Source organism: Rhopalosiphum padi, chromosome 4 (assembly GCF_020882245.1).
Source record: "Rhopalosiphum padi isolate XX-2018 chromosome 4, ASM2088224v1, whole genome shotgun sequence".
In the NCBI taxonomy this organism is placed as follows: Eukaryota; Metazoa; Arthropoda; class Insecta; order Hemiptera; family Aphididae; genus Rhopalosiphum; species Rhopalosiphum padi.
Genome location: NC_083600.1, coordinates 22855722 through 22876882, shown reverse-complemented (window position 1 = coordinate 22876882; position 21161 = coordinate 22855722). Strand labels below are relative to the sequence as shown.

Genomic DNA, 21161 nt, shown 5'->3' with positions numbered 1-21161 from the left:
ACTCGTATTTTATTGTTTAAGTTTGGTTATTATTTGTATTGGAATTTATTGTTTAGAATGCCTATTTATATATTATAATATATAGGTTACATACCTTCGTCCTGCAATATGTTTTGAAATAGCGACCAAACGCATGATCATAGTCGGATCGTTATTGACAATAATGACGATTGACAGCATTTTACGATTGTAAAATACGAATTGTTTTCAATCATATACATGTTTAGTAGTAACTAGTAAGTCGAGTATGGATTAAGGGCATCAACCATAACATTTCAAAATTCTTAATATATCAATATTCAATATTATTTAAAAGTATAGCGTTTTCAATAATTTTATTCTTATTTCTGTAATAAACGTATGAAATTATTAAACCTACCAGTAAAAAAAAAAGACCAAGGGGGATCTATCCCCCATATTCCCCCCATAAATACACCACTGCGGCATAGACCATTCAAAATGTCATTGACTTAGAAATCGGAATAATTATAATAGTGCATATTTGAGATTTTCCAGTGGTATTTCTATCACAACTCACAAGACATTTTTAGATGATTGCATAATAATATCCAATAAATCCCCAATCAAATGATGATTAACTATAGTTGGTATCTTGCCTAATTATGTACATAATTTAAAGTTGACGAATTACTACTGACATTTTAGTACCTGCTAATATTTATGATTATAGATTATTAATAATAATATAATAACTATTAATTATTATAAAGTATTATGACATATTATGTATTATTAGGTACTTGTACATTTGTTACTTGAACATCAAAACTAAAAAGGCCATTTACTCATTTATGACATTATTATAATGATATTTGCTACTAACTACTACAGATAATATGTGAAATAATTGAGTTTATGAGTACGCTAAAAAAAATGTCGTTTGCAAATAACAAATATTAAACATAAAAAGTAACTATATACGAAATTCATTCCCGCGTTGATAGTGTTGTCCAGCATGTTGCGCGTACGCAGCATAGATGGCTGTTAGAATACCGAATACCAACAGTAAACATAATATTGTAGATCGTACCAGTGGCTACAACTACTGAATAGTCGTCAATTTTCTGGAGTTAAGTCGGTCGTTTAAAATATCGATAAACAGCTTTTTAGCTTTACGCTTTTTAACACGACACTACTAAATTACGATACCTCGGCAGCCTGTAGTTGCAAACCAACATACAACACCGAGCAAAAAAACAAATTTTGTCATTTGACCATCGTCGCGTGCAATTTACCATTTACGTTGGCGACACTGTACACCTGTCCTATTGTCCGTTAATCGACATTTCGTTTTTTTCGGTACTGTCATTTTTTCGGTTGCCGTTATCCGGTTGTGCAGTGTTTGGCCTCGCTGTGGTCGGGTACGCGTTTGGCGCTCCGTACGACTCATAATATAGGCAGAATCTAATAACGCGTTCGACATGGAGTACGATAATTTTTTGCACTTTTCCCGTCAGCTACAGATGGCCAACGCATTGGGTGACGTTTACGTGCACCTGTCCACGTTGAAGACGGCCAAAAGCCAATTCATGTTCACGCGCTCTTTGCTCCACAAACACAAAATGTTGACTAAGACGTTGTTTGTTGACATGGAGTACAATAATGAAGCCACGTCTACAACTATCCGACAAAAAGGCAACGAATTTTTCAAGGCCAAGGAATTGTGGAAGGCTGTCGACACGTATTCTATGTGTTTGACGGGTAGCGAGCCGGCCACCGAGTGGTACGCGCTCGCACTGGGCAACCGGGCAGCCGCGTATTTCCACTTGGGCATGTTCGAGGCTTGCTTAAAGGACGTGCGCGCGGCCATTATGTCCCAGTATCCGGACAAACTCGCGTACAAATTGTACGAGAGAGCCGGGAAGGCTGAATGTATGTTGGGCTTCGCCAAACAGGCGAAGGAGAGTTTCACCGAGTGTCTGAAACGACTGGACGAAGTGGACATGTCCGCGGAAAACAAGTGTAAGTTTCGAGAGGCGATCGATATAGCTGTGGCTAAGTGTGAGGCGCGGCTGGAAGAGCGGAATAAGACTATTCCTCCCGCCGAGCAGCTGGTTGGTGGAAAAAACGAAAACATTCCAGCGCTGTCGGCCTTTGTGGAATTGAAAATGTCTAAGGATATGGGACGTGGTGTTTATGCTACTCACGACATTAACCCAGGTAAGTTACTATATCTAGTAAAAAAGTTGAGGCGAAAAACCTGTGAGATAACTTATTTAAAGAAAATATTAAACTATTTATAATTTTTATTTTAAAAGTTAATTAACTGGATATTACCACTAGGTAATTTAATTTAATTATTCACCTGTTTAATCTACCATAATGTTGTACTAGTAGATTGTAATTAGGTTTTCACTTAAGCAATCAAAAAAATAAATATGTAATAACTATTTCTATTTAACTATTTTTTTTTTTTGTTATAATTATCAGTACGTAAGATATACAGTGGAACCTCGATAACTCGAGTTAATAACTCAAATTTTTGATAAGTCAAAAGTTATTTGAACTTAATTTTGGCTTATAACTCTTAATTATTCTCGATATACATTACCGGAAATTACTGAAATACAAATATACAATATTAGATGGTTTACAGGTGGTACATAAATGTATTAGTGAACAACCAGAAATTCCAGACTAGATTTTTTTCATGCTCAACTTCATTGAAAACTTTACAGATTGGTCTTTATTAAACGCTATTAAATAATTAAAAATATCTGATTTTTATAACACTAACATTGGTACATTATACACTAAGTAAATAAATAAAATTTGTGTTGTATAAAAATACATTTTCAATAACTATTTTTTTTGCCCCTGACCTATATGAATTATCGATGTTTTCTATAAGTCAAATTTAACTTATTTAAAAGTTCAAAAGTAATTTAAATTCTGTGAATTTTTATTATTCACTAATGGTTTGAAATGTCTTGCTCAAGTAAATGACTTGGTCCAAAGCAATATTACTAAAATTTTGGTACACTCAAAATAATTTAAAATTAAATGTACCCAAATGTTTGCAAATAACCATTTCCATGAAAAAAAAAAAAAAAAAAAAAACAAATAATCTTGGACCTTGATTAAATTAATAGTCAGTTATTAAAATAAAGAATTAAAGTATTGATTTTTATACATAGATCTGTCCTCTAATAATACTTAGCTCATTTAAAATTTGAGGTTTTATCTATGATATACTCGACTTTTAACAAGTTGACTTCCTTGTAAATTTCACTGATCTTGCCACGAACGCCTTGAGTATCATACATGCACTCAGTAGTTTTTCAAACCTGGGCTGAGTATCATGTATGATACTAAAGGCAAGCTCGGCAATTCTTGTTAAAAAGTATAGAACGAAATTGGATTATTGACCGAATATCATATGTGATACTCAAGTCAGTCAACTTGTTAATAGTATTCTATTTTTTTTATTAATATAAATTTTGGTATTTGACAAATGTTACAAACAACACGTATATAAATTAATTCATTTAAGCTAGCTTTTAATTAAATATTTGTAAAAAAAACTTTTTTAATGATTAACAATTAGGTGGTACCTGTAATAGCAATATAGATAACATACCTAATATATATTTATTTTTAGGTGATGTTGTGGCCATAGACGAACCTTACATTTGTGGGCCTATTGCAGATCATGCAGAAGTTTGTCATTATAGTGGTTGCCTGAAATTGGACGTAGCTCTTTACCCCTGTCCAAGATGTTTTTTGGTATGTTTTTTATTTTTAACACAAGTATCAATGTTAGATTTGTCATTTGTATTATATAAATTGATATGCATATTTTTATTTGGTTATTCAATGTTTTTTGAACAAAATTAGTCTAAAATATCTAAACCTAATCAACCTTTGTGTATGTCTTAAATTAAAAAATACATTTCTTATTATTTTATGTCTATAACTTGATATTATTAGATAGATTAATGTATTAATAAATTTTGATCAGGTTTTTTACTGCAATAAAGGCTGTATGAAAAAAGCTGCAAAAGAAGGGCACTATTATGAATGCCCGATCATGCATTTCATCAAAACAACACCAGGAATAACAAGAATGAATGAACTTGCTATGAAGTGGTTTTTAAAAGAATATTTAAAAATGGGTCCAAAAAAATATTGTGTGGCAGTCAATAATTTTTCTAAATCTAAAATAGATCCTAAAACGAGGGGTTTTGATGAGAATGGTCAATATAAGTCTGATAATTTTTTAGCAGCTTATTCTTTGGATAGTGGTGTAGACAACCTGTCTATAGATGTCTTGTTTTTTTTTAACTGTATTGCAGTTAGTATGATGCATTATTTGATATTGAGTGAATTTTTTATTAATATTCCAGAAAGTTGTTTAGGTATTGTGGGTGCTTCCTTTGTGCGAATTCTAACTGTTTTAGATTTAAATTGTAGAAAGTTAAACATCAATGCCCCTTCTCTTTCTTTTCATCAAGCTTCACAGATTACTCTTACAATAGCATTTACTTTGTATCCAACTATTTCCTTGTTCAACCATTCTTGTGATCCAAATATAAAACGGAGTGGAGAATTAACTGATAGAGTAAGGGTTATGAAAGCTATTCAACCAATTCCCAAAGGAACTCAGGTAATTATAATATAGGATGTTACATAAAATGCACAATATTTGAAATGCATGAGATTTGTTTGAAGGTTGTCAACCCTATTTTAATTATTTTTGTCATCTATTATCAGTCCGATTAGAAATTAATTCGTATTTATTGAACTTAATTGTCATGAAGCAAATTCAGTAACTATCAGCGTATTTATTGCATTTTTGAAAAATTGTGCACTTTATAAAACATTATACTTTTTATTATAATTATTAATTTTTAGTTGTTTGCAATTTTTTTTTATCAAATTATGATACTCTTAAGGCGAGCATGTTTAAACATGGGAATAGCTAACCAGTTACTCTTTAACTGGATAGTGGATATGATTAGGTATGAATATCGAAAGCCACTTGATATAACCATAGTCTATGGATTTAAAAAAAGGCGTGTTGCAGTCCATTAAATTAATCAGTTTTTTATGCACCTTGTATAAAAATTATAGATAGCTAACCTAATCTGGTGTGCCTACTATTATTTAACAGTTAAAAATTAAGAGACAAGTAGTACTTAGAATTGTTTTGAGTAGTCTTTGAATATGTCTTTTAGATTTAACATCACAACATATATACATTTTTCTGCCTTCCTACTTTTTTTTTTTTAATTTTTCTAACTTCATTTGTGAATGTGTAATTTGTGTCATACTTAAAATACATTTTACCATATGTTTTTCGTTTTTTACTAAATTCTTTTTCCATTATTAACATAATATTAAACTTTTATTTACCAATTTTTGATAAAATCTGATAGGTAGTATGTCTCGTATAATCACATATACAAGGTGATCTTTTAAGCATGCTTGCCCCATTATTATGCTTAAATTATGCATGTATTCAAATTCTGACTTTACAATTGTTTCAAGTTGTTAAAAAACAATGTTTTTATTAAAAAAAAATTATTTTTAAACATTTTTTATCCTTATATTTTTTAATAAAAACGTTTTTTAACTACTTAAAACTGTAAAAATCAGAATTTGAATATGTACATAATTTAAGCATAAAAATGGGATAAGCGTGCTTAAAAAATCATCTTGTATACTATACATCTCGCAAAAAAAAAAATTACTAAGTAGTGCTACCACCTTAAGGCCTTAACTTTAGGGGGTTTGTCAGGGGTCCGGGCATTATTTTACGGTTAGATTTTTTAGATTTTATATTTGCACCATTCAAAATTTATAAAATATTCGGTGGCATTGATATTTATTTACTTGATGATAAAAATAATAGCATTACATTTATAAAGTTTTGTATCAACTTGATTGTACATATGTCTGCAAACACTGTCACCTAATATATATAAAAAAAACAATTTTTTTTTTGTAGTGACTTCTTACAAGATTTCATATTATATTATATTTATTTTCAAAATTATAAAAATACATTTTTTGATTTTTATTTGTTACTATCTAGTTGTTCTGTACTTATGGAGTAATGTTTAGAGGACATGATAAAGAAACAAGGCAAAAATTATGCAAGGATCTTTTTAAGTTTGACTGCCGCTGCCCACCTTGCAAAACAAATTGGCCAACTTGTCATTATATACCAAATCGCCTTTCTACATTGTATGTGATATATTTAAGTAGTATAATTGTGATTTATGTATGAATATTATAATTACAATTTTTACAGAAATCTTCTAAACCCTACTATGGCAAATACTGTACAATTGGAGTGCAAAAAGTTTTTAGAATTCTCAAAGTCAGTGAAACCAGAAGATTATCGTCAGCATTTAAATTATTTGTATTCATTTATTAAGCTATTGTTTAATAATGTAAAACGACCATTTCAATTATATGAAGATTGCCTTGAAATGATATATAATGCTCATACCATGCATACCGATGAAATAATAAGAGTTTGTGAATTTCCATTTTGATATTTTATTTTTCTAATGAGTTTATTAAAAGTTAAATATTTGTTAATTACATAAAAAAAATAACAATTTATGTTAAATATTCTTATGAGTGATTAGTAATGATTTAAATGAGTAAATAATTTTTTTTCTTTTTATATTTACATAAGATTCATTATTTATTTTACATTATATTAGGGTCATTTTTTTTTTATTTTTATTATTATTATCTAGCTTAACATTATATTATATTTTTTATTGACTTTATATACATATGTCTACATTTTTTTATTACTATGATAACAAATTTGAAGAATACATACACATCTGACCTACTATTGGTTATAGCTATGATTTTTACCATTTACATATGAATGTAAAATCAATCTTCTGTTAGCTTTAGTATTATAATGAATTAGGAACTCTTATTGTACAGTGGGATTCTTACAATATTTCTTTTTTTTATATAAGTTAATTATTCAAAAATGCTCATGTCTTGCTTTATATAAATAACACATATTATGACAACATTATATGTGTTATTTTTGTTAAATATCATTGGTTTTTAAATAATGTAAATACGTACTTTGATGGCCCGCAAAAAATTTTCAGATTCCTAATGTGGCCCTTCAAAAATATTAATTGGTGACTTCTAACATAGATTATTGATGTCCAAATAATTGTAGAAACAAATAATATATTTGAGGTTGTCTAGGTAAGGTAGGGTGAGCAATTAAAATTTGTGTTTGCACCACCTACTAAAAAGAAGTTAGGCCTCACTGATTCTGTGTTGTGCGTGGTATACAGAAGGAAACCAGTGCACTGATATTTTCATATATAAGTGTATGTCCATGTTTAAAATAGTATTCTTATTGATTTACATGATTTAAGTTGTGCATTATGTTAAGCATTTAAGCTTTATTTTTTTTTAAATTCTTTCTAACAATTAGTTTTTGTGCACATATCTTTCCTGTCGAGCAACTTCAGTCAACATATATTTTCCTTGGAGCTTTAGACAGTGGAACATCGCAGTATCATTGAAAAAAGAGACCTATTGGCGATAGAGTTACTAATGACAATAATTAAACAGCAGACTGATCAAACACTTAAAGCTTTCATCTAAACTCTTTACACAAGTTTACAAGCTTTGTAAGTGCTATAATGATAGCATAATAATAAAAAAAAAATCACATTCATAATCCGTTATTTCTGTTTGTAGATTAAGTTTTTTATTCATACAATAATGACAATGTTTAAACTATTTGTTTATTATATGAATGTTATGAAGTATTAGATAATTACATATTATACTGAATATAGAATAATAATTAGTAGGCTACTTTAATTTATCTTTTCTATTTTTTGTTTTGTTTTATATTATATAAAATTATAAAAACGATATAATGTGAATGTTGAATTTATTCATTTATTCTGTAGTTCAGCTGCAATACGTGTATGTAGCAAGAACTAAGGTTGTATCTAAATAGATTATTTTCATTTGTATTATGTAGACACGACATTGACTACCTTGAATGCGTAATTAATTATGTTGGTATGAATAAAATTAATTATTATTTATTATTGATTTTTCAAACAAAACATACATACTTATTATTAACATATTGCATTCCAATCATTCAATCTAGTGTTTTCAATATTATTAAGATAACATTAAGCCTGAAAATAACATTTTAATGTTTTAAGTATTTACTATTTTAAACAGTATATTATAATTATTAATCAATAATTTTTCAATTTTCCATTACTTCTATTAGCATCATTTCATGAATTCCCTGGGCCTGGCCACCATAAAAAGTAAAGTAATTTTCTTATAAAATTTCCAAATAGAATAATTTTTTTGGGAAATTCAAACAAAGAATTAATATTATAACAATAAAAAAAATTAAAGTTGAAAATATGTTTTTAAAAATGTTTTATCGCAACATTACTTTAAATTAAGTAAACAATTTTTTTTTAAAACATTCATACTTTTCAAGATAATAAAAGACTATTAAAATCACCTTGTATTTTGTATATTGTTTATTTGTGTACTGTGGATAATGAATATTACATTGAGTCACCAATTTTTATCTTGCATGACTGCCAGAAAAAAAGAATCATATTAAATGGACAAAATATATTGTACAAATATAAATACATGTTTTGGTCATTATGTAAGTTTTATTTTGAGGATTGCTGTATTATTAATTACAACAATATTATGTTCTTGATTGTGAATAATTAAATTAACAATTAAAAAGTATATAATTAAAAACAAATAAAATTTTACTACTGTCGACAAACTCAAACACAAAAATAATTGAAATGTACATCACAACTTATTATAAAATGAGATACGGTAACCAAGGAAATATAAAAACTATTCACCTACCCCCATGAAAAAAAAATGTCAACAAAAATTAACAACATGGTTGTTGATATTAATAGAATTACTAACTTCGTATATTGAGTGTAAATATGTTATATGATAGCCTTGGCTGGGTGTAACAAGGGGTTGTAGCCAGCCATTATTATAGATTGGCTATCAGAAAGAAAAGTTCAGTTAAAAAATTATTGTTTTGGCCAAGCATACAATGGTGGCAATGCTGAACTATAGCTATAATCGTATAGCTGAGCTTTGATGAATTCAATTTTGTCTTCTGGTTCTGGGAATGTGCTGGCTACTCCAGTTTTATATGCGTAGTCAATTACTTTGTCAGCGATTTTCAAAGAACACTCTTGTATGGACTGCAGTGGTGGGTATAAACTACCATTATCTAAGTCTTCTTCAGTCACAAGTGCTGCTAAAGTCTAAATAAGTTGAAAAAACCAATGTTAAGGTTATAATTCAAAAAATGAATTTACAATATCGTGAATGAACCATACTTGAGCAGCAATGATGAAAACTTCTTCGGATATTGTCTTAATTCCAGCACAAATAACACCAAGTGCTACTCCAGGGAATATATATGAATTGTTTCCTTGGCCTGGATAGTAAGTTTTTGACTTGTATGTAACCGGATTGAATGGTGAGCCACTAGCAAATATAGCTTTGCCCTAGTAAATGAATGTACCATTAATAACATTATAATGATAATCATACAAGGCTATAACTTACACCTGAATGTGTATATGCTTGTTCAGCAGTACATTCAGCTTTGCTGGTCGGGTTGCTTAAGGCAAAGATAACTGGATGGTCATTGTATGATGAAATTTCCTGTATAATTTCTTTTGTAAACACTCCACCAATAGCAGCAGCACCAATGAGTACTGTTGGCTTAACTTTTCTGATGGCTTCAGCAAGTACTTTAACAGGGGCTACAGCTTTGGCATACTCAACTTTATGTCCAGTTACTCCACCTTCAGGGCGATCTTTAACTACAAGACCTTTGGAATCAAAAAGCCAAATTTTTGATCTTGCTTCTTCCAAAGATGTACCTTCTTTAAGCATAGCCATCACACATAGCTCAGCAATTCCTAGAGCTGCCTAAAAAATATTTTGCATTGATAATATACTAAATTAATATTTGGAAAGTTAAAGGGGTTAATAATATTATTATATAAATAGGAATGAATATTTTTTTAACAGTTTAGTTAAATTTATAGTATAATAAATAAAGTATTAGAATGTTATCAATATTTTCTGTCTATATTGCATTTAAACTTTTAAAGTATTACAAAAAAATAAAAATAAAATGTTTTATATTATAAAAATGAATTACCTCTCCAGCGCCTTGGAATAAAATCACATTGTCTGATAGTTTAGTTTTAGTAATACGGAGAGAAGCAAAAAGACCAGCTAATGCTACAGAAGCAGTTCCTTGAATGTCATCGTTAAATGTACAATATTTGTTACGGTATTTGTCCAAAAATCGGAAAGCATTGGAATTTCCAAAATCTTCAAACTAATATATATATTATTAAAATCTAACTAAAAATGTGGGAAAATAAATGTTACTTGAATCAGACAATTTTGTCCGTAACGTTTTACAGCAGCTTGCATAAATTCATCAATGAAATCATCATACTGCTGACCAGTGACACGTTTTTGCCTAGAACCAACATAATCAGGATCGTCCAACAGTAGCTGTTGAAATATATTCATTAAAAGTTAGAATATAATAAATGTCAAAAGTTTTTCAAATATAACTCACTTGAGTATTGGTTCCACAGTCGAGCGTGACTGGAAGGCATTGGTGTGGTTTGATACCAGCTAAAGCAGTGTACAAAGCTAATTTTCCGACAGGAATACCCATTCCGTAAACACCAAGGTCACCAAGCCCTAAGATTCTCTCACCATCAGTCACAACAATAGCTCTAACATCTTGTTCAGGCCTATATTATACACAATGTCACACAATATCATTATTATTAGTCTTCTTGTAAATATAACCTACATAGAGTAATTATTATCCAGTTTTTGACAAAATCAATTTTGTTAATTGGGCGTAACTTGATAGCGAATAACTGTAGATACTTGAATTTTTTACCAAATATTTGTATGATAATTTTCGATACATTACATACTATAATTTTTAGAATATTTAGACTCTTTTTGAGTTTATATTGACATTTGAAATTTTCTATTATTTTTTTTTTATATAAACATTGATAAAAACTATTCTTTGTGTAAAACTGCTTGAAAATACACTCAGTTTATTCTTATAACAACTTGAAGATCAAATTTCGAAAAAAATTACATACACAGATTTAAAACATACACATAGGCAGAGCTTGGTAATTTAGTTGGGTGGGCTCCAGTCCCAGATTACTTAATGACTAGTACTTATTAATAACTTCCTATTTAGTTAGAAATAATCTTGTTTATGTATTGTAAAAACAAAAAAATAAAAATCAGCCAGCGTTCAGCATGTGGCAACTAACTTTAACAAATAATTTTAACTGTTTTATTAAATTATATTTTAAATTGTAAGTAAAAAAAAATTACTGTTATGCCCTTTAAATAGGTAGTATATTTGTGAATAATGATACAAAACTAGTGTGTATATTTGGGGGGGAGATAATCGGAAACTTAGAGGGACTTAGCCCTCAAAGCCCTCTCCTACGTAACATACATTACAGTGACCTTATGACCTGGTACACTCGTTAATTACTGAATAGTAAATCGGTTATCTGCTTTCTCTCTTTTAATACAATAAAATATTCGTAAATATATTAGGCAAAAGAATATGAAACTAAAAATTCGTCAAGTAGGTAATAGCATTGCTGTATGGTATAGATTTTTGAGTGTAGCCGCGTAGGTACCTTATCATTTAGAATTTTAGAAGGTCGCCGTAATAGATATTTTTACGTAATTACACGTGTTAAATTTGATCATAACAATAAATCATGGTAACTGCGGCATAAAAATCTACGTAAGTTATAACCATGCAGGAAGTACTCAAATAAAACTTACAAGTAGGTACTTAATACTAAATAAAATAATTGTTTTTTCGATATTATACAAATTTACTGAGGATATTGACGAAGCAAATTAAATAGATATATGCAGAATTTTAATAAGTCAACCAACATGTGGAGGGCTTGGCTAGTTGCTTCACATCCCTATTATAACACTAAAATAATTGTATCGTTTGTATCTCATTACAACTTGATATAATTACATAAAAAAATTTACTGTAATTCAATAGAATTAAAATGTGAAAATCTCTAAACACTTTACATTTGATATACTTAATGTATTATAAAATTATAAAAGTATATATACTGGATAGTTTTAAAAAATATATATAATTTGAAAATCATTAAATTCGCTAAAAAAAAAATATGCATTGATTTTTAAAAATTACTTAAAAAATCAAAATATTATCGGTTTTTTAAAGAAAAAATCAATCTATACTCAAATTTAGTTCTAAAAATGTAGGCTAAGTGGTCCTTAAATTTAATGCATTTTTTTTAGTGAATATTGGGATGTACAACTGCATACTCTGCACACCCTGTGGCTTCACCCATGTCTAATTAATTATCTCATAATAAGCTTATTTTTTTTTAAGACAATCAAATTTGCTAAGTCCATAAAACATTGAAAAAATCATATCATTGTGGCACACTCGGCCCAAAAAAGACTAATGGATTTATTTACCAGTTCTTCAGCACATCATAAACATGACCGGCATCATGGATGGATATGAATAGTCCTCTGGGTTTCTGGAAAATGAGGCCATACTTTTGACATGCCAGTCCAACGGTTGGTGTGTAAACGAGTGGCATGAACGCTTCAACGTTCTCAGCCATTACCCTGTAGAAAAGTTTTTCGTTTCTTTCCTGCCAAATTCATAATTTCAAGAGAGTTAGTCGATAAGAACATTAGGATTAGATCACTGTCATACATGCTTACTTGTAAACCCATTAGGTAAATATATTTATTCAGGTCGTCACTAAAACGTTCAATGTTGGCCAAGGCATGTTTAACTTGTTCGTCTTGTGTCTTAACACGCGGTGGCAATAACCCATGAATGCCCAGAGATTGTCTTTCTTCAATAGAGAAAGCCATTTCCTGAAAATAATATTTTCAATTAGTACGAGCAATTGAATTATACATTTGTACAGAATATTAAAAATAATTTACCAATAAGTATTAAGTATATAGGTGCTTATTTTTTGTGTAATCAAATATCAATACTCTTGTTTAACAAGGAAATTAAGTAACAACAAAAAATTACTTAGAAAATAATAAGCTTGTTGAATTATACGACATTTTTAACAAAAGAAAACTTTGTATCGAAAATAAAGTTTTCTGTTCTGTATTATCTATTAATCTATCATAATTTTCCGAAAGAATTTATATTTTTCTAATCATTAATTATTCATTATTAATGCTATTATGTAAATCTAAGTATAATTTTAAAAAAATATCTTTTTTTATTTGGTCTTTTATTAGTTTAATATTATTATTTTCAATGAAAAGTTTGTCAACATATTTTCGATAATGCCTAATAATAGTTAATAGATTTATATTCGTATTTCTCGTTGATCCCACACTTAAAAATATTTACAAAGTTTTATAATTTCGAATAAACAATCTCTAAAGTAATTTGTAGTGTCGTACCTACAACAATAATTTAAAGTATTTAATACCCAATATTTTTTATACCATATTTAATTTGTTAGCCAATTACAATTAAGAATAATACATTACACATATTGTATATTAGTATAGGTTAAGATCAGTATCTGAATTAAAAACACAAATTAAATTTATCGACGACTAACTTGATAAACAACGAAATTAATTTTATTATATCGACAGTACTTTAGTAGATACTTTAGGTGGGCGAATGGAGGTTATAGACTGTGGTGAAACTTCCTTAACAATAAATTGTGCTAGTTAACGTAAAGATACAATCATGGGTCACTACACAATGTTCAGCTTAGGTACCTCTTACATAACATACAACTATAATTGCAAAACTTTTGATTTCCAAGACTGTAATTTAAGATAAATGCCAGTCTAAGAATTTGTAATATTTTATAATAACGTACTATGTAATAAAAATAATACATTTTACTTGTTCGCATATTTTATTGAAAATAAAATAAGAGTATGAAAAACATGTTAATTTAATAAATTAGATGGTTTTAATATTATTTACATATATATATATATATATGATATATCGTACTATTTTCTCTTAAAAATATAATACAAGTTTGTACGAAAAATATTATACATATTATAATCAATATAAATTCGATAAGCCCTATCACTCCTAATATTCTATACGCATATTAATATACTGCTAAATACTAATTTACATTAATCTATTTAAACTATATTTAAATTAATAATAAAAGATTAAATAATTAATATGTTTTTAAAGTATACTCGCGGTACATTTTAACGTTAATTAATGAAGTAAAAGGTTAACATTCAAGTTCAAACTAACGGCCAATGATATACATAATTGCATAAGTATAATAAATAAAAAATTATATTATAACTTATTAAATTTTACTATCAATCTTAGCCCTTAGGTATATCGTATAATATATAACATTTATAATTATATCAGTAAATCAGTTCATTTATTATTATTTTTTTAACAACATTATATAAACAATATTACAATGTATTTTTTATTGTATAATAATTTAATGTCAGATCAAAATATTTTATGAAATACCTGTATGACATACAATCGTTATTTTTTCAATTAATACATAAAAACTCACGAAAGTTAAAAAAATAAAAAACACTAGATAATGAATACAATGTCTGTAAAAGGCAACAAGATATACTATTTTTTTTTTTTTTTTAAACAATAATCGATTTCATTTTGATATACCTAGATTATATTAACTCTCTTTTCTTTACACCATAGTACCATATACACAATAACAACAGGTAGGTTATTATAATGGGTTGAAAAAATGAAATTCATAAAAGTGAACGCGTAGATATTATTACCAAGTAAACGATTAAGATAAAAAATATATATAACTACCTACACCTTATTAAATATGCAACATAATATAACAACAACAATGCAATATACACATACTTTGGCCAACTGCTTTGGGGCTTAAAAATATCGACTTTATATACCTATAGGTATCTATTATTATTACATTGCGCTTTATTACCTATATAAAATTATAATTGTTAGCTATAGAAAAGCTTACCCTAATCATATAAATATGGTGCAGTTTTGTGGATAAAATAATATTACAAAAATTAATAGGTTGTAATCAATCAAGTAATAATATGTTATTAACCAGTAATAAGTACAAAAAAAAAATAATATTATAATTGTTTAATAGTTAGATATGATAGTAAATGTATAGCTATAAATATAGAGGCTATATCACTCTGATATTTGTGTAGGTAAAGAACACCGTATTGATATTGTATCATACTATCATTCAAGTTTTATGTCAGTAATTAGTAAAATATTGAGCATCCGTGACAGTGCAATGCACACACAATTTAAATACGTGTTTTTGCGTAAGGTATGATATGAACGACATTGCGTTCAATGTATTTACCGGCTAAAGAAGAACATTTTTAATAACTCAACTAACGAGAAGTGTATCATATTTGCCTTTGTAATGCCCTTGTGGCAATGACACTGGCCTCTGAACTTCATTCGTCCGTCAAAATATTATCCCATACCACCAGAAGTTTGAGCTCACCGCATTTTAATAATGATACACATCTATAATGTTATAATATGTATTATACGTTTTATATTTTCGAAATAACATTTTAATCAATATCATAATTTCATATAGAGTAACCGATCATTCCACCGTATTCTTATATCCACAGTGCATATGGTATATTAGATATTATATAAGCATTTAGGTATAGTAATATTATATAAATATTACCAAGACTTAGTAGTTAGTATATAATTTATAACTGCATGTTTGATGGTTGTTCGAAAGTTTGAAAGCATGTCAATCAAGTATATAATTCTTCGACATTTACGAAAAATCAAATTGAATATCAAAAGCAAATATTCAGATTTACTTACGTTAATAATAATAGGGTATTTTGTTTATAAGCTGTTAAATTTGAGTAAACAAAATTGACTAATTCAATTATTCGAATTTTGAATGTATCATACTCGATTAATGATAACTTGATTCCATATTTTTATAATACGTAGGTATAAATCGTATAATCCAAGAATTTAAAAGGATTTTACTTGAGGATTAACTAAAAATATATTTAAATGTTTTGAATTGTACAAAGGATTTTATGCTTGCATATTAGTAATTATTAGGTCACAGGGAGGTTAATTAATTATTGAGTTTAATCTTAATCAATAGTTATAGTACACTATATTTCTTATCCTAAACACAACAATGGTTATAAATAATTGTTTTTTAATAGACACCAGAAAAATAATAACAATAACAATAACAATAATAAAGGTCAACAATGATAAAACACGATTTTCAAAAATTTAAGTAAACATAGTTGCACTTATATCATTCACTTAATCGAATATTGATTATTATGAGCTAACGAATTTGAGAAAAAAATTATAAAATCGATGTTTTAAATTGTTGTCTGACGCATTTGACATAAGTCAAAGACCAAAGTCATTATTTTTCATCGTGATCTATAATATTAGTATGTTACATTATAAGAAAATAAATAATATATTATCAAGAGATTTATGTACTTAACCACAAAAGTTAATGATAGGTTAGCTGGCGTTATAGGTATAGTGCCACAATGTACTATAAAAAAACAAAATATCCAAGTTATCTAAGTTTAAAAAAACAAACACTATTGACAATAACCGTTGGTAAAAATAAGTCTTTAATAGAAACATATCCAATATATAGAACATATGCATAATAGACAACGCTATACTTTTAACACCGGCAAGGTCGTAAATAGGTATATGCATTATAATATATAATATAGATTAACTGCAGTAGTTTGTACAGGTTTATTTTTTTCTAATATTTCCATGACTAATGCCTAGAAGAGAGGGTATTTACATGTATTGATATCCAGTCAAACTACTAATTTAATGCCCATTGATATTAATAGTACTAAATAATATATGCCTATTTAAAAACATGGACGAAATCGATTTATGTTTAAAGAAAATCGTCAATGTAGAACATATATTTTATTTACATTTTACGAGTAAAATCGTATCATTAGGTATTAGATTCAAACAAAATATAAATTACATCATTTTCAAGCTTTAACTACGGGTCTACAACCATAAAATGAAATGAAAATCACTACATAGGAAGGTTAATAGTCATTGTACATAATAATATGTACATTTCCTTTTTATTCCTTTGTGTTTATTTATACATTCACATATGGATATATTATTATGCAATAAATGATCATTCATAAACTTGCTCTCTTTTTTTATTATATATATATAAATATATTATGCAACAATTTTTTAAGTCATAACTCATATCTCACAAGTCATTAGCCATTAGGTGTTAATGTGTTATAGAAAAATTAAATAATATAATTATCAAGAAGAAAGTGGCACATTCATTTTTTTAATAAATAAATTCTGGTTTTTACTACTAGCACAAGATATTAAATTTATAATTTATTGAAATGGTTATTCTTTAATAAATAAAAAGTAACAAAATTCATGAAAACCACTAAAATGTATGTAGCAAGTAATAAGCAATTATGTTTTTCATTCTATTCTTAAGGTTTATTACAGAGTATACATAAAATTATTAAAAAAATAAAAATAAAAATACCATTTTTTTTTTAAATTTAAATACACCAACCCTAATATAGTTTGTCATTATAAAATACATACATATTTTAAATTATAATAGAATATGAACTAAAGGCTTTCGAAGGTACCATCAACTATTAGTATAGAATAAAATATATTATTTTCATATTTAGGTTAACACATTCATGCGCACCAACAATTTTATTGTAAAGGATCATTAACCTTGTAAAAAAATGCTCATTTGTCAATGCCTTTCTTTTATCACTTTCACCAGGAAAATGCATTATCATGACTAGTAAAGTTTTTGTAATTTCAATAAACTAAACATTTAATACATTTTATAACTAGTTTTTAATAGTTGATCAAAAAAAACAATCAACAGTTTTTTATATAAATTAATTTTATCACATTGCATTAGTTAAATTTATTAAAAGCTGAAAATTAAGCATAATATTTGTAAAATATTATATTATATAAAGATATGTTTACAAACTAGTTATTCTTTGTGCCTACACCATAACTTTGTTGGCTTATCATATTTTATAATACAGGTAAAATTTAAATAGTCATAAGACATAATTTACACATTAAGTACCAATGTGAATGTTGAATAGACTTGAAAGACATGTTTTATTTTAACGTGAAAATTAAAAATGCATTTATTTAAATATTTAGGTATTTTTTATATTTTTTATAATAAACATACCATTATAAATTTAGTATCTCAAAATAGTCATATAATGGTTGCGTTAGAAAATCAATTCATCACAGAACACTGAACAATGTATTTTTTTTTTTGTATAGGCATGAAACATGAATGACTTGCAATTAACTAATTATGCTTCATTGCAAATTCTAAAATATTTATACAAATGTACAATGTCAATGCTACAATTGTACCATAATGCCACGATGGTCATTATTAATTATAAAAAAGATAATAATATACATTAATATATTTAGAATAAATTATGTAATAAGATGATGGATAATCTCAATGTTTATTAGAAAGTTGGAAATCTAATTTACTTGGTTATATATAGATTATAACATTATTGGTTAAAGATTGTACATTTCTATTTATTCATAATATTAAGTTAAAAACTTTGGATATATTTATTTAATTGAATAAATTCAACTAAAATGAGAAATAAGAAATTCTCATAAAATTAAAAAAGACTTATTTTCTCAATAGCTTCTCACTAAACTCGAATTTTGTGGTTTTTTAAGCCATAATAATTGTATATTCCAACCCAAGTACAAACATAATAACTAATAAAGTACACAAATAATAAGACACATTCTTGTGGTTACTAGTTACAATAACATAAAATAAAGCAAACCTATACAATTATTTTATCCTTAAAAAATGCATATATACTATAAGACCTTCATGATAACAGGTTGTCCAAGATATTACATAGTAGGATTCATGATAATCAAGTTCATAAAACAAATAGGTAGTTGTTATTATTATGTATTTACAGTCTTATAAACTGTTCAAATAAAAGTATTATAAACATTTTTTTTATACTGCTTAAAATACAATATATTCAAATGTTTATTTTAAATACTTAATACTTTGTTTGTATTTTTATTCCTGATCAAAAATACTTCTGTGAAATATAAAAAAAAACAACAACAAAATTGCTATTTTCTCTATTATAATTTATATGATATATACTACCACAGACTACCTTTAGGTAATCATACATATATATATATTTTTTTATAGAAATATCTGACTAGGATTAAGTTAAATACAGGTTCCAATATAAAAAAAAATTGAAACATTAGAATACTTTTTAAGATTATTTAAATAAATATTCTAAATAGTTTTGGAAGAGTAATTAGGTAATTACAAATTTTAATGTGTTTTCTATGTATTTAACAAATAATATAAGATTATTTAAAATTTTAAATAATGATAATTTATGTAATTGATCTAATACATTTCAAAACAAAACAATATCTTTAAAATAAATAATATTTATTATATATAATTAAAAAACTGTTAAAATTCCAATTATACCAATAAAATATTTGATTTAATAAGAGAATTCAATAATAAATTTACACATAATATTGAATTTGTTATCAAGAGTTATTATACATTATCATTAAGTACCTACTTGATATTTAATTTTAACCATTATGGCACTATCTAATCCAAAAAATATTTAAAATAAATTAACAATAGTTATTAAGATCACTAAAAATGTGTAAATAAAATATAGAACGTTTAAATAATACATTTTGTCGGATAAAAATGTTTTACTTATATGCATGTTATTTTAATTTTAGCAATATTAAATGATTTATCTTAAAATATGAAGGTATATCATGAAATTTCAATAATTTTAAATTAAAAAAAAAAAATATTAAATGTAGGTACCACCTAATATTTAATAATTATTTTTAACTTATAATATTCATTTTAGAAATTCTTATTAAGTCAATTATACCTAATACAAATATTTGTTTAAAATAATTAATTAACTACCTAAATTCAACACACATTTCACGCAATAACGCAATATGTATATGGTTATTTTGAGTGTTTGGGCCTAGGTAGTGTGAGAATTAAATATTTGAATTTCCCGCGGTCAAATCACGCGCAAGTGCCGTGGACACCGGTGCGACCTCCTTTTCATGGGACGTAATGTACTAATGTGACGAATCGTCGTCTTTCCAATGGTTGCAACAAAAAAAAATGTTTACTCAAAACCAAAGGAAAAATGTAGAAATAAAACGAAAAACATCAAAACTTCGGACGCGGTTCATACCTTGTTCAGTCGTCCGTCCCTCAGCTGATCGAGCCCGCTGACGGTGGCCGGCGATACGGGCACGGCAGAACCCTGAGGGTACTGTCCCAAACGGTCGAACGATGCCATTTCGGGGGCGGCGGTGCAGGACTGTGGAGCCGGACACTTGGATACGGAAAAACCCAGAGTTGTGGAGCGACAGAGGCAGCGGCGATGAACGTGCGAGCACGGACGTCGGCAGTCGATTGAACGAGATCGCGAGATTTGCTCGCGGACTGTGCTGACTCGGATTAGCTCCCGGTGTTGTGTCGGCGTATCAGCGGTTGCGGACGTCGGTGAAAGGAAATTGCACCCAGTCGGTCGGTAGCCGGCGTTATCCCCACCGACGGTGTTTCTCACTCACTCCACTCTCGTCGTCGTGGTCCGCGGGCTGCACTGTCGAGCGACCGTGCGTGCGCGCGCGTGCCACCACCCCCACCCCGACAACGGGTGGAAGGGCCCATCGAAACGGGCGAAAAATCGTTACGTCGACGTCAAGGCGTTTTGAAATTCGTGGTTGCCGTCGCGCTATCCCAGGGCACGTCCTCGGCCCTCCCAGGATAATAAGACTATACTGCCTAGGATTTATCGGTGAAAAAATAAAATTGTACGATCGGTTTCGGATTATTTCAAATTTCCCATGAATCATGCAG

At 28.0% G+C, this 21161-nt stretch overlaps 2 protein-coding genes across 2 annotated transcripts; one reads left to right on the top strand and one right to left on the bottom strand.

Annotated features, from left to right (window-relative positions):
• The first annotated feature begins 1316 nt into the window (after nucleotides 1-1316).
• Nucleotides 1317-6771, top strand: LOC132929223 (SET and MYND domain-containing protein 4-like). The gene is made up of 5 exons (XM_060994415.1): nucleotides 1317-2181; nucleotides 3623-3747; nucleotides 3983-4627; nucleotides 6059-6210; nucleotides 6278-6771. The coding sequence occupies exons 1-5, from the start codon at nucleotides 1443-1445 to the stop codon at nucleotides 6522-6524; spliced, it is 1908 nt and encodes a 635-aa protein (XP_060850398.1). The 5' UTR covers nucleotides 1317-1442; the 3' UTR covers nucleotides 6525-6771.
• A 1851-nt stretch (nucleotides 6772-8622) lies between these two features.
• Nucleotides 8623-20822, bottom strand: LOC132929225 (NADP-dependent malic enzyme). The gene is made up of 9 exons (XM_060994417.1): nucleotides 20491-20822; nucleotides 12859-13017; nucleotides 12604-12785; nucleotides 10655-10835; nucleotides 10459-10587; nucleotides 10223-10405; nucleotides 9619-9987; nucleotides 9387-9557; nucleotides 8623-9311 (listed from the first exon to the last, which is right to left on the bottom strand). The coding sequence occupies exons 1-9, from the start codon at nucleotides 20596-20598 to the stop codon at nucleotides 9072-9074; spliced, it is 1722 nt and encodes a 573-aa protein (XP_060850400.1). The 5' UTR covers nucleotides 20599-20822; the 3' UTR covers nucleotides 8623-9071.
• Nucleotides 20823-21161: the final 339 nt, after the last annotated feature.